The 14,350-nt window shown below is 43.9% G+C and overlaps 1 protein-coding gene across 11 annotated transcripts in view; it reads right to left on the bottom strand.

The window, feature by feature from the left end:
* PPIP5K1 (diphosphoinositol pentakisphosphate kinase 1) overlaps positions 1-14,350 on the bottom strand; it is a 39,804-nt gene that overhangs the window by 18,166 nt on the left and 7,288 nt on the right. For 2 of the 11 annotated variants that reach the window (XM_054565492.1, XM_054565493.1), the window contains exons 11-29: positions 14,008-14,109; positions 13,673-13,759; positions 13,473-13,548; positions 13,226-13,335; positions 13,058-13,140; positions 12,785-12,916; positions 12,497-12,618; positions 12,026-12,208; positions 9,621-9,762; positions 9,223-9,446; positions 8,770-8,897; positions 8,437-8,551; positions 8,159-8,266; positions 7,408-7,524; positions 7,089-7,253; positions 5,170-5,319; positions 4,464-4,554; positions 1,511-1,636; positions 742-804 (exon numbers count right to left, since the gene is read on the bottom strand). In XM_054565492.1, coding sequence (XP_054421467.1) covers positions 742-804; positions 1,511-1,636; positions 4,464-4,554; positions 5,170-5,319; positions 7,089-7,253; positions 7,408-7,524; positions 8,159-8,266; positions 8,437-8,551; positions 8,770-8,897; positions 9,223-9,446; positions 9,621-9,762; positions 12,026-12,208; positions 12,497-12,618; positions 12,785-12,916; positions 13,058-13,140; positions 13,226-13,335; positions 13,473-13,548; positions 13,673-13,759; positions 14,008-14,109 — 2,324 coding nt within the window. The remainder of the gene's footprint in view (positions 1-741; positions 805-1,510; positions 1,637-4,463; positions 4,555-5,169; positions 5,320-7,088; positions 7,254-7,407; positions 7,525-8,158; positions 8,267-8,436; positions 8,552-8,769; positions 8,898-9,222; positions 9,447-9,620; positions 9,763-12,025; positions 12,209-12,496; positions 12,619-12,784; positions 12,917-13,057; positions 13,141-13,225; positions 13,336-13,472; positions 13,549-13,672; positions 13,760-14,007; positions 14,110-14,350) is intronic. The other 9 variants (XM_054565500.1, XM_054565503.1, XM_054565494.1 and 6 more) reach the window with 8 other exon arrangements.

Below are 14,350 nucleotides of genomic sequence, written 5' to 3'. Positions count from 1 at the left end.
TTAAGAACTCTAGGTACAATTCTTTTCCCTTTACCTACTACCTCCCACTCCTTTCTTTCTCTCTTTTATCTCAGGTCAATCTGGGCTCCTGTTTTCTATGCCCTAGGTTAGTAGTAACATAAAGCAGATGTCAGGAGCACAAGAACCACACCAAGTACACATAATGGTAGGAGATATGAATATGGAGATGGGAAACTACATACTCAAGACCAATGTCCTTATGGGTAGGCTTGGGACTGGGAACTGCAGCACTGCTTCTGAGGGAAACAAACTAGTCATCCACTCCAACAAAAGAGTTGGAGAAAAAACAAGATCAAAATTACATAAGCTGAGTTGGTGGGGAGAAGAAATGGGGATAATATAGGAAATACCAGTCTCTTCCTAAGACAGTGAACCAGTGTTATGTTTATACAAAGCCCAGCAGTCATGTGATGAGAAAGGGAGAGTTTTAATTAATGTTTTGTGATGATGTTGAAAAAAGTGACACAATGGTGATGATGGTGACCATGAAAGTAAGACCCTGAGTTGCCTCAGGGATAGGGCAGCCAGGCTGCAGCCAATGCTAAAGTTTGTCACACAGGGGATATGTCCCAAGAAGGACACTTAGTGAGTGTTTCATTCATAGACAGCAGGGTGTCAACACAGTGGAAGGAGAGGCAAAGTTGGTGTCAGAATTCAGAGGTTAAGTGTCTGGAAGTGACATGGTGAGGATGAATGACATTGGGTCAGAAGCAAACGTACCGTTAGTCGGATGCTTTGCAAACGACACAGAAAATCGTTTTACGGCCGGGACAAACAAGAACTCTGGGGAGAAAAGACATCATGGGGATTATACCCACACCTGCCCCCACCCCCTGCTCTGGAGTTTGCCAGCAATCTACTCTGTTCTTTACAGTTAGTATATGACCTGCTCCCACCCCCGCCCTTAGATTCCTGACTAGCACATTTCAATTTCTTCCTTTGGTATAATCTCCTCTTAGGAATCCATGTGTCATCTCTACCACAATACAGCCCCACAGACAACCTGAATTTCACCACCACATCCTATTTCTCATCATTTAGAAACATGATCGTTGTAGAAACTTTCATCCCAACTCCCGGTCCCTTTTCTTATCTTTCCTGCCTTGGCTAAGCATCTTCAGGATCCCTGGTTTCCTAAATTTTAATCAAGCCTCCACTGCATTCTTCCTGACCATTAATCATCCTTTTTTGGTCCTTTCCCCTATAGACCAGAATCCAGGAAAGAATACAAAGGTAAGTAAATTGATGTAGCAGGGCTGTATGTGGGAGTTTATGAAGGGGTAAGCATAAATAAGTAATACGTGTATGGTAAGAGGGAATGCAAATGGAGGTGGATGGGGTCTTGGTTCCTTCTCCCCTCTATAACTGATGAAGAAAACTTGTTTTAAGGCCAATGTCAGTGCCATCTTAAGCATGAATAGTTCTTGAACTGTGTCCCTGCTGGAGGACAAATGAAGAAAAGGGTTGCCCCCCAAACCCACCCACATACCATCTCGATGCTTCAGACTGGCAGGTGGTAGCTTTTTGCCATGGCTGCGAGCGTAGTCCTGAAGATTCGGGGCGCTGGAGGAACCACCCAGCACTGTAGTGCTGAACAGCCCTGTGCACTGTGAGCCTGCAAGGCCGGGAGTGCATTAGTAGCCACGCAAAGCTGCAATTACCATACAGAAGTACACACAACATCACATGACAATATCAAGACACACACACACACACACAGCCATTCAAAGCCACCATCAGGTAGCTACTACACATAGCCACAAACAGCTTTCACTACTTTCATAGCTACGCTGGGCAAGCAAAGAAGGGATTCTCCTGAAGGTCTACATGGCAGATACAAGGGGCCACTACAAATGCAGAGTTAGTGATATTAGGGGACTCAAAGCTACTGAAAGGGATAGATTATGCTTTCCATTGGCTCTCAGGAATGCTAAAAGAATAGGTAATCTTTCTAGATAGGCCTAAATTTGATTCACTGTTTCTTATCCTGGATATAGGATTTGAAGAACCCAGAAATCTAGTCCATTGTAGGTTTAAAAGGAAAGAACTTTGACTGAAGCTAGAGACTAAGTTTTGAACACTCAGCTCAGATCTCAAGTTCTCATAAGTTTCAATTCCTCTTAAGTTTTTCATCCCACATTCCCTCCCTTCTATCTCCCATTAGGCCTTTTTACTTTTCCCAAGAAAGAAAATACGAGATTCACTGAATTTTTAAACCTGAAAGGGACTAAAAAATTACCCAGTTCAACCTTCTCATTTTAGAGATGAAGATACTGAGATTCAAAAGGGATCTCATTTGCTTAAGGTCAATTTGTTAGAAGCTAAGCTGGGCTAGAATCCAGGTCTCTTGACTCTGAGATCAACTGCATTCAATTAGAAAAAAAAGTAGTTTTTTTTTCATCAAGAAGAAACAGGTTATTTCTAAAGTGAAGATGGACATAAACTGAAAGGCATGTGAACAGTCAGGTGATTACATGTAGAGCACGCTTACTATGTGCTAAGCACCATAATAAGAAGGACCTAATGAACAGGGAAGAACAAAAAAAAGATGATTTTTTTCTACTCTCAAAAGTTTGTCTAGTGAGCCTTAGATGTTCAAAGTCATATAAATTCACACATATAAATTCAAAGATCTCAAAGAGAACTCTATTGCCAATCAGAAGAGTAAATAAAATTTGAAAAATCTCTGAAGCAAATAAATCAAGCCAGTTACTGTCCCAAATACCTGATCAAGAATAGGGTTGGTACTCATAGTTCCCTCTCCTACTATAGCCCATGAGGACAGAATGGGAATGAGGAAAGAATATTGACAACCTAATCTGTGGGATTTGCCCATCTACTTCCAAATCCATCTTAGCCAAAACCCTAGGTTTGGCTTGGGAACCTAAGATTCACGGGAGAGACGAATGAAGTAGAGAGGAGGTCAGTTTCTTTTGATCCCACAAAGAAGGGGTCATTGTTTCAGGGGTCCCAGCATTTCAGGGTCACTACAGAAATTAAGAAAGCTCAGATGGCTGAATATCTCCACCCCGGAATTCAGGACTGCTCTTCTTTGCAGCAACTTCTCTGAACTTTCATGCTCAAATAGGCTCTAGAAATGTGGTTTCAGAGAGCAGTAAGGGTTGCTAAATATGTCAGTTTTTCTTCAGAGAAATTGAAACTAGCTGGCTCTGTCCCAGACCACCCCAAGCTTTTTTATTTCCTCTCCTAAATAATGTTCTGGTGCAATCCTGACAATCCTGCCCAGCCCAGTCCTTAGATCATCTCAGGGGGTAGTCTCTACCTTACCAGCACCATCTGTTAACTACCATGTCAATACCTCTACCTTGTTCTTAACAACACTCCCACTTAACTGGGCCAGACACACCTATCCTCACTGTCTGCCTGTTTACTGGGACTTCTGGGATCACAAGCCCTTATCACAGGTCTTATACATCTGTCATTTATTTTTCAAATAACCTACCTCATTTCATGGATCTAGAAGGCAACCTACTCCCATAAAATTAGCCTGGAAGGCTACCAAAATCTTTCTCCCTCTGCTGGCCCAAATGCTGACCATTTTGGGGCCAAGAAATTGGGTGCCAAGAACAAAGGTAACAGAAAAATGAAAGGAGCTAAGTGGAGAGAATAATAGGACCAGAGAGAAAGAGCCAGAGGACCAAGGCCAGACCACACACAATTATCTCTAACTGCCATTTCTAGTTACTGGCTCACAAGGCACTGTGTTCAAAGATAGCCCCTCCCAAGGACCACTACCCACTCCCAAAGAATACAATACCCTCTGAGGCTTGGTCCTTCCTGCAGTCTGTGTTCTTAGGAAAGGTTGAATGATGTTCTCCACCCCTCTCCAGGAATCAAAAAAATCAAGAGACATTCCCTCAAAGTCCTGAGAGAAGCCTCTGCCACTATACCAGTCTCAGATTTGTCCCTCAATTTTCAGGAAGGAAGGAAAAAAATTACAGGATTAGGAGAGGATGAAGGAGTGGGGATGGAGGTAGGAGGGGCCATAATAAATGGAGCAGGGATATATAATAAACATAGGTCTCAGAGGAGGACATCGCACAAATTCTTCTAATAAGGAATATGACACTTATGGGGGTCACAAGTACCTCTATTTATAGCTCTGTCTCTGATAACTCTGAAGATTCAGAGTCTCCATGGTCCCTTAAGGTCTGGGCTAGACTGGAGGGACAGATAAGGGATGAGAGGAGAAGCCAGAAAAAATGCTCTGCAGCCAGATAAATGGGAGGTTGGTATAGAAAACCAGAAGACAAACACCTTCTTGGAATGAAAACAGTCATCCAGGATCAAAGTTCACGCCTAAATATGGCTTCTCCAAATTCATCCTCCCTAGCCCCACCAGACAATTCCCACAATAAAACTTTGAAGAAGAGACAGACACCCCTTCCCAACAATGGGTGAGAGACTCTGGAAAACCATACCTAGGCCACTCTGCTTCATCTCTGTTGGTGGCCGTGAAGACGAAAAGAGCCGGTAGACACCAGGCCTGGAGGATGAAGTCTCGGAAAGCACCTAGAGAAAAAGGACTCTATGTTATTATTTGCCACTTCAACACAGCAGTCTAAATAAAGCCCAGATCCTGAATTCCTTCTGCTACAAAGCCAAGCAATGTCAAAAAGTTTGGAAGAATCAAAGGATTTTTAAGGGGGAAGAAGAAAAGGAAGCAAAGAGTGTATTTTGCAGAGGAAGCTGTTCAGAGAATCCTATACTAAAAGGCACATTTATTTCCAAGACGCCTGTTCCCCTAGCCCTCCCATCCCAAATCTGAGAAATCATTCAAACATTCTCAGTTCTCAGGAGAGCATCGTTCCTTAATCTTATCTATCCCTCCAACAGGACTCAGAAAGCCAACCACAATAGGTCAGCCACAATAAGAAGTAATATGGCCACTGTCTCTTCCTTCCATGGGACAGCTGTGGCTATGAAAACCATACTCAGGTTCTTTTCCAAACCAAGAAGCCCTCCCCTCCCCTTCTAGAGACATGAAACAGATTTCTAAAAAGCCCCCAAGGGTCCAATCATATAACCCCAAACATACATACACCCACCCCTGATAGTATTCTGAGTCCCTAAATCCCAGAAGGCAAAGACAGGGGCAGAAAAGGAAGATGAGGTAGGGAGGAACACCTCTGTGCAGGACGCCAGGTGAGTGGTGGACACAGCCCGGGGCTGTAGGCCGATGGCTGGGGAAGGCCGGGGGAGGTCTCCAGACCTCCGGCGGCGCCGTCCCCTTAAAGGAATCAGGTCCAGGTTCCCCGTGCACTGCATGTTCATGACCTGAAATCAGACCGGGTAGAAAGCCGGTCACAGCTCCTTTAACCCCCAGTGGCTATTGGGCAGACCTAATTATAGGACTGGAGAAAATGATCGTCTAGGACACAGCCACAATGAAGGTCACAGATTTTGTATTCTAAAACCATCCAAAAATATGAGATGACAAGAGGAAAAGAAGGGATGGGGGAAGGGTTGTAGTTGATAGGGATGATATAGAACAAAGAGAGGATATTAATATTAAAAGGCTGTGTGACCAAGGAGCATACAGAAGATTTTCTTGCAAATCTAAAGAATACGTCTTGGACATCCATTATCCTACATAAGCAGCACTAGTAACTGAAAGGAAGAACTGTGATTATAAGAGGAAGCTTCCTATAGGCCTGAAAGCCAAAAGTCAATCTTATCAAGTCTGAGAGACAATATACGACGGAGCTCTGCCTTTTCTATGTCTCTTAACTGCTTAAACCAGAAGAAAAAAAGGGGTCAAGCACAACAGTGTCAGACTGGCAGACCATGTGAAAGGAAAGACATTTAGATGTAGAGGAGTTTATTGAGAGAGTATATGTCATTCTATCTATTTGATCTATTCATGTGAGTCTGAAGGGTACTTGTGTACTATGGATACTAAGTTAACTTACACCTCAGAGAGAAAATGATGCATATCGCACCTAAAGAAACTGAATATTCACAACTCCAAATCCACCTTAAAATCATCAGTAAGAAAAGGATGAGTCTAGAAGAGACTAGTTTGTCTTCTCAGGTTTCTCCAAAATCTTAACTATGAATCTCTTGCTGAACCTAGGTAAGTTAGTTAAGATTCTTCAGATGTTCATAAAATGGAAAAACAAATTCTTTTAAAACAGAGCTGGCATAGAGCCAGGTGAACAGATTCATCTCTAAACAGGACTCAATTCAGACAGTCAGAGTCCATGAAACTGGGATAAATCATGGGGTCAAAAGATTGTAACTGGGCTGAAGAGGAAAAGAATCTTTCCATGAAAAACAGACCAAAACCCCGGAACAGTTGGACACATGTGAGATTTTCAACAGTTCCTTTCTCAAGGCTAGAGAACTAGAACCATGACTAGAGACAAACCCCAAGAATAGCAGAACACAGACCCATAGCCATAAACCCATTCATTAGAACAAAGGGAACAGACTTTCAGACTTGATTCCCTTTCTAGGATGAGAGTATAGATAACCCTAAAGAGATTAATTTAATTTAAAGTGCCAAGTATTTGCTCTTATATGAGATATAATTTTTATCCAAGGCAACAAAGAGACAGGGCCTAGCCTTTAATATCAATGTATTGTTATTATAGTTATTATTTACTGAGCATCTACATGGTGGATATTACTTATATTTAACAGATGAAAAATCAAGGCTTGGAGAAGTTAACTGTCCAAGGTCACACAGCTTCAAAGTATCAGACTGGCATTTTAGCCCAGAGTTCATGCTCTTTCTAATATATTTCCTTTTAAAGACTTGCCCTTTCAAATTCATCCACAGACCTCCTCCTTGAGCTCATCTCTTAAAATCCTATCTCACAGGCACCTCTCTGTCATCTCTTTAATTTCAGAAGTAGCAACCAGTTTAAAGGAGCATTATTGGGAGACCGGCTTTGAAAAAGAGATTAAGTAAAACATACCCATCAGGGGCAGGAGGACTCTACTTAAGGTCCCAAGAATCACCCCGCAAGGGGAGTCAGAGGATTCATGGATATTGTCCTAAGAGCACTTCCACCACCTTTCTCCCAAGCCCCTCCCATTACCTCCATGGAGCCGGCTTTTCTATTCCGAATGAGGGGTGATCTCCTTGGGTGGCCAGGCCCTTCAGAGGCCTGGGGTGAAGTCTGCAATGCCCGGTCTGACTCATCTGGTGCCTTCCTCGGGCACAGGTTCTCCATGCTGCCTTGGTCTGTTTTCATCTCCTCATTCTATGCAAAAACAGGCACAGATAAGAGAGGTGTTAATGGCCTCCAGCTTCCTAATCTCAGACTTCCCAACCCTTTTACCTCCCAGCACTGTTTCCAAGTTTCCCACCACTAGGTTCCTAAATCCTCCAGTCCCAAATCCCAGCACTGAACCCACCTCAGAAGAGGCCGGACGGAATCCACAACCGGTTGGGGCACTGCCTTCTTCCTCAACACCTTTCACTCCAGGGCTAAAGTGCAGCTCTACATGGAATCGCTCCTCTGAGAAGGGATCCTATGGGGCATCACCAGATGAAGGAGCAGTTGGAGGAGCTAGATATGGTGGTGGAAGACCAGGCAGGGACAACAGAAAGGAACTCAAAAGGATATATCCTCCTGGGGCTGAGGTTTCAGTGTCTTAACTCTGCTCTGGGGCCATTCATTACAGCTTCCCTTTAACTACTGTCTAGTGTTATGTACTTCTAATTCCCTCACCTCCACCATTTGAGATTCACACTTGGCATGACTTTCCAACTTCCTATGACCCTCCCCATCCATATCCCACAATAATTCAGCTTTGCTACAGTGCATATAGGAGGACATAGAAAGATATCTTTGTGCAACCAGATAAAAAAGGTATATGTGTAACAATTTTTGAGAGAAAAAGACTCATTATAACATTGTTCCAAATTCCATACCTTCCCTAATGTAAGAGTTATTCTGTTCTATGGTATCTCTCTGGCTCAACACCATCCCAAAACACTTTTTCTGTTCCAGTAGGAACCTCCTAGACGCTCTGTGCCATGCTATGCCTAGGTGCCACACCTAGCAGGATTCTACAAATTCAAAGGATAAAAAAGTTTTTTCCTACAAAGTGATGGAGGAGAAAGAAAGGGCCTTCTCCTCATCCCACCCTGTTAGCTCCTCACCCGTGTATTGTCCTCATAGAGCATGATGACAATCTGGGTCATGTAGTTGAGCTCTGAGATGGCACCAAGGTAAGCCAAAGCTCGCTGCCATTGTGCATCCTGGGTCTCCTACCAAACACAAGAAGAAGTAAGCCAATGCTTAAAGGGAGCCAGGGAATGAGCAGAGAAACAGAGAACAGATAAAGCTTTCAGGGAAAAAAAAAAAAAAAAGGCACAAGGAGAGTAAAAGAATGCTGAGAAAAGATGTTCATAGGCTGAAAGAAGAAGAAAATCCTTACATCAAGAAGACCCCCATAACGGAAGACGCTGAGTAGGGAGTGGACGTGGCTTTCGCTGGTGAAATAGAGCCGTGTTCGAACATGGCGGCCTGGGGAAAGCACTCCTCGGGAGTACCTGAAGTAATAGCTAAATCACTCACACCATCAGATAATCCTCTTCCCACCCCTCCAACACACTTCCTCTTCCCACCTCAAAGACTTCTCCTCTCCTTTCCATCCCAGGATCCCCTTCTTCTATTCTTGGCTCCCCAAGCTGTCCCAGTCTGGATTCCCCCAAGGGTTCCCCTGACATGCCCCTCCCTCCATCCAGCACCCCTCCCAGCCCTCCCTCACAGGGGATGCAGCTTGTTGACAGACTCATCCTCGTGGGTTCTCTGCAGGTCAAGTAGTATCTTCCGCAACAGTGGAAGACAGAAGCCCACAGCAATTTCCAGTTTCTCCTCCCGACTGATCCCGTACTCCTAGGGGCCATAGGCCAGGAATAAGTACCTCAATGAATCCCGTTTTCCTCTTGCCTCATGCTCCCAGGCCCAAGACCATGCCTGTCGTCACCTCTGGTCTAAGACTTCTTTCCTATCTACCACATTCCCCCTCTCCAGGTTTCTCCTCAGTCTCTTGTACTTACTCAGAGCCAGAGTAGACCCTGAGTTGGTTGGTAGCAACTCAACCAACTTCTTCTATAAGTTTCCTGTCCTGGTTCCCATACCGCCACCCACTTTCTGCCTTTTCTCTCCTTCCTTACCCAGTGCCCCAATCCCTAGACTAGATCCCTTATATGAGACACACCTGGGGAATGACCACATCAGCCAGTGCTTTAGAGAGACGTAGCAACTCTGCTGTGCCTTGAAGTCCCAGACTCGCATTGTGCTGCACATCATACTTGACACAGTCATAGATGTCAGGAATCTTACTGATATCATAGCGCCCACTCTTCTGTCGAAAGTCACGTTCCAGCTTGCTCCATCGCTGTAGCATTAGCTCTAGTGTCTCACTGTGGTAGAGTTGCAGGTCTGGAAGGAAGACAGACAGAGAGGCCAAGATTTTACCTCTAACAAAAGACTCTAACAAATCTGACGTAGAACCAGAGAGGTAAGGATGCCTTGTCATTTAGCAGAGGACACAGGAGTGCCTTAGAAACCCATCCCTACCTGGAACCTTGAAGACAATATATTATTCATACCTACCAACAGACTTGGGGTCCTGCATCCGTTCCCGGATCTGGCGAGTGAGGTTTTCAATCAGGGCAAACACCTGATCACAGACCTTCACAGGGTTCTGAATGACAGCCATGGAGTTGAGTAGAGCAGTACTTCCAGTGGGAGCCAGCTATGGAGAACAGAGAGATGAAAAGCAAGATAGGCTTAGTGCCAATTGCCCAGATTCCTGTGACCTTATTACAGAAACAGCTTGCAAATATCTGTTTGTTGGCTCTCTCCAATAAGCACTCTTACGCTACTGGGCATACCAGCTCTTCTAGGGCCTTCAGGTGAGGGGACTGCTCTAGCACATAGTCATCTGAGAAGGGTTGATTGTAAAAGTCTTGGAGCCCAGAGGAAATGAAATAGACCTAAATTCTTTTCTCAGGGGTTCTAAAAAACACATGGAAAATGCTCGAGGAATAAGATGAAACCCAAATCCCTCAAAATCTTCACAGAATATTTTCATGAGGAGTAATAAAGGTAACATTATTGTATCCTCTAAACAAGATGATAGCTTGAACCTACAGTAGAGGTGCTGCCACAGAACTAGGTTCCAACTCAGCGCAGGATGGAGAGACGGGAAGAGAACTGTGAATGGAATGCACACATTCTCTACCTAGGTCCTTATGAGTTCCATTCTTGCTAGCAAAAGGAAGAAAGGGAGAAAGGAAAAGTGGCTTAGTTTTGTGGATTTGACATGGAGCAGTGGATTGGAAAATAAGTGAGCAAGGTCCTGTGTTTGTCAAGTCCTGCTCAGAGAAAAACACAGTTAAAGCCATTCTCTAGGCAATGTGCTCAGCTACTTAGCTCATTTAAGGATCTACTAGAAATGGTTACACAACAGTGTGAATGTACTTAATGCCACTGAACTGTGCACTTGAAAGTGGTTAAAGTGGTACTACAATTTAAAGAAATAAATAATTTTTTAAAAAAGAATCAATCAGAAATGAGGAACTGGCAGTGGCAGAATACTGGAAAATCATTGTCTTAGACATGATTCCCAGTCAATAGTGGCCTGGATACACATGAAGAAGGATGACATTATATAATGCCATTCATTGTAATTAATACTGTGAGGCAGTATACTGCAGTGGCTAATAGCCTGGCTCTTGGCTTAGATTCCTTGGGTTCATAATAACTGAGTGACCTTGTAAAGGTTGCTTCAATTCTTCTGAGTCTAGGTTTCCTCAACTGTAAAGTGGGGAAAAGGTAGTGCAGGTCCACAGTTCTTACGGTAGATTAAAGATGGCCATTAATTCTTTGTTACCTTTCCTTTCCCTTGAATCTAGGCTGGCCCTGTGACTGCTTGACCAATAAAAAAAAAATAACAAAGTTATGCTGGGCTACTTCTGGGCCTACACTTTTAAAAAACTTGGAAGCTTCTTCTTTGGTGAAGTCCTAAGCTACCATTTAAGAAGTCTGGCTTCCATGCTAGAGAAACCATTTGGAGAAAACATGTGAAGAGGAGAGGCTCTGAGAGCAATGGGAGAAGATGAAAAGAGATAGCCCAGCCATCCCAGCATCCTAGTCGAGACTGCAGATGGTTCCAGTTCCAACATCTGGATACCATCTGGGCAATTTTAGGAGAGACTCTAAGCAAGACCAACTGAGCCCAGAACTGTGAGACAATAAAATAGTGGTTGTTTTAAGTTACCGAGTTTTGGGATAGTTTTTTATGCTACAATAATTAAAACATTCTTTCATTCAGCCCTGGCTGGTGTGGCTCAGTGGACTGAGTGCCAGCCTGCAAAAGGAAAGGTCGCTGGTTCAATTTCCAGTCAGGCACCTGCCTGGGTTGCAGGCTGAGTCCCCAACTGGGGGCATGCGAGAGGCAACTGATCAATGTATTTCTTGCACATTGATGTTTCTCTCCCTTTCTTTCTCCCTCCCTTCTTCTCTCTCTAAAAATATATAAATAAAATATTTAAAAAAATTTTTTTTAAATCATTCATTCAAAATCTTTGGGACCAGCTGTGTTTAGAATAGAGAATTTTTCAGACTTTAGGAAATTAATACAGTGCATATGCTATATGTTCTATAATACCTTCAGCAGGGCCTAAGGCATAATCAAACATATTTATATTTATGCAGCAAAATGTATGACTGTTTACACTAAATAGGATAAATAGGGATTAGAAATATTTATCACGTCAGGTTTTGCTGCCAAATGAATCTTGGTGCCAAACCTACAAAAATCCTTTTGATTTTTGAAATTGTGGATAAGAGATTGTGGCCCCATACTTATTTCAAAGGGTAAGAATTAAATGAGATAATATATGGAAAGCATGTAAAATAGTACCTGGCACATGGTAAGTACCAGTATTGATCACTATCATTTAGAATCCCAGGAATTTGGGATCAGGGTTATAATGGACAGCAAGATAGCCAACCTGTTCATAATCCTCAGGGCCAAAGGGTGCATCCCGCTGCAAAATATGGTGAAGCTGAGCCTTCACCCGATGCTGGCAGCTGCTCAAGGAATCACCATCACTGTCCAGGAGCCCGTTCATGTTGGCACTCTTCACCATTTGTACCAAAATGGGTGTCAGCTCTCCTTCTAGAGCCAGAAGGCCCTGGAGGGGAAGCACAAAGTCTATTAGTTTTCCATCCAGTCTAGCGTAGTCCCCCAAGGCCTAAATGGTCCAATGAGAACTGGCTAAGAGAACTGGGGTATAGGTCAAGGGACCTATCCTCACTAACTATTCTCAGCTCATTCTCAGTATTATAGAATGTGGTCAGACACAAGAAGAAACTTCTCTGGGTTGGCACACAAACACCATAAAATTTCCCAACTAGTTCTCCAAACTCTCTGCCTCTCTATGTAAAGGAAGCTGGAACTGTGAGAGAACTGCAGTGTGCACCTTGGCGAAGGCAGCAGCAGTCATCTGGACACGGCCCTCATCAGAGGCATAGATCTTGAGATCATGGCGGAAAGTGCTATGAAGACGAAGCAGCCCACAGCCAGGGAAGCCAGCATAGTCACCTGGGGGCAAAGGAGAGGACCAGGAATGCATGCCACAAATACCCACATGGAAGAAAGAATGTTCTTTCCCCTTTCAACTTCATCATTGCCTCAGTCCCTTCATCTTCTAATCCTCTAATCATTTTATTCCAGTCCTACTAGGTATTTATTCCCCCAAAACACTTACCCTGTCCTCCAGGGTACATGCAGCGAAAAGCTCTCCCCAGCTCCTCAGCCTGAACACGGCCAGCAGGAGTCAGTTCTCCACCCCATTTCAGTACCAGCAAAAGAGATGGGGCCAGAGCCTCCTGCTGTGGGTCTGCAGGAATAAAGGGCAGTGAATAGGTCTAGACTTGAGGAAGATACTGGGGACATCTAATGGTAATCTGGGGTAAAAGTCATCCAAAGGTTCAAGAATAAGAGATCTAAATGATAATGGGAAGGGGGTTTTATATCTCACCTTGCCCCTCATTAGAAGCTTTTACTCCATGAGGGTAGTAAGTCAACTGCACCTTCCGGTTGATGCCTGAGAAATGACCATACCTGCAGGATAAACTCATAGTTTACTTTCTATCCCAGCCCCCAGTTCTCACTGCTACTGGCTCCCTTTTCCTATCCCTTTTCTCACATCTCCAGCACAGACTTCAGCTGCTCTAGTTTCCCAGTCTTCTCTTCGATCTCACCACCTGGTTCTTTCTCCAGTTCAGCCAACAGCAGCCTTGTGATGTCCAGCACCTCCTGGAGGAAATAATAGGGAATCCATGCAGAAGGCCAAGTCCTAGCCAGCTCATCCTGGCTTCTCACGGATGACCCCAATCCCATACCCTCTACCTTTCTCATAGCATTGCTCTTCCAAGCCAGATTCACCATCTTACCTGTAGCTGCTCAGGCCGTTTTAGTTTTAATTTCCCTGTCTTATATCCACCATGTTTTTCAAATAGACTAAAAAACCTAAAGAAATAAGGAGAAGCTTTAGTATGGGGTGAGAAAGTCAAAGCCTCTGGGACCTGTCCCCCTGCTCCCACCCATTTCCCTCCCCAAAACTGATTTGTCTAAGTTAAGGCATTCTTCCTACCTTGGGTGTGTCACTTCCATCTTCATCTTCTGCTTAGGGGTACGATCACCATGACGAATAATTGCAATGACACAACGAAGTTCCATCCTAAGATAGGAGATGTTTTTAGAGCCTCTCCCTCATCCCACCCCTTAGCACCTCCCATCATTTCATCTTACTTGACACGTCAAAGAACAGAGGAAACCTTTCTGAGATTAGGAATATAGGTAAGGTTAAGAAAACTGCTTAGAAGAGACCCAGGCTCTGCTAGTCAGAGTGCACAGGGTCATGAAGTAACCACTGGTCTGATTTAGGTGCCTTAAGTAGGTTACTCCAGACTTTTTACTTTTGCTCACATAGTGCCAGATGTGGTAGGGACAATGGGAATGTCCTCGGCCTCTGTGGGGATGGACCATGGGATCTGGAACTGTGGGGCAAGTTCCCGCATTATGGTGTTCCTAGAAGGAGAAACATGAAGAAGCTGTGTAAAAGGAATGAACCAAAATTATGTGTATAAATGAAGCTCAACAGAACTAGCACATTGTAGAAGAGTGCATTAATATAAAGTCTAAAAACATGCAAAAAACCACCCCTAGATTTGTAGAAAAATAATAATAAATGTATGGGATTGACAAACACCAAATACCTCTGGGTGGGAAGGAAGGAGACATAATTAGGGAGGGGTGTGGAGGGGCTTCA

This window comes from Pteronotus mesoamericanus, unplaced genomic scaffold, assembly GCF_021234165.1.
Source record: "Pteronotus mesoamericanus isolate MK-2021 breed Mesoamerican mustached bat unplaced genomic scaffold, CSHL_Meso_final contig_164, whole genome shotgun sequence".
NCBI classification, from domain to species: Eukaryota; Metazoa; Chordata; class Mammalia; order Chiroptera; family Mormoopidae; genus Pteronotus; species Pteronotus mesoamericanus.
The sequence above is the reverse complement of the archived record's forward strand: the minus strand, read 5'-3'. Positions and strand labels throughout refer to the sequence as shown.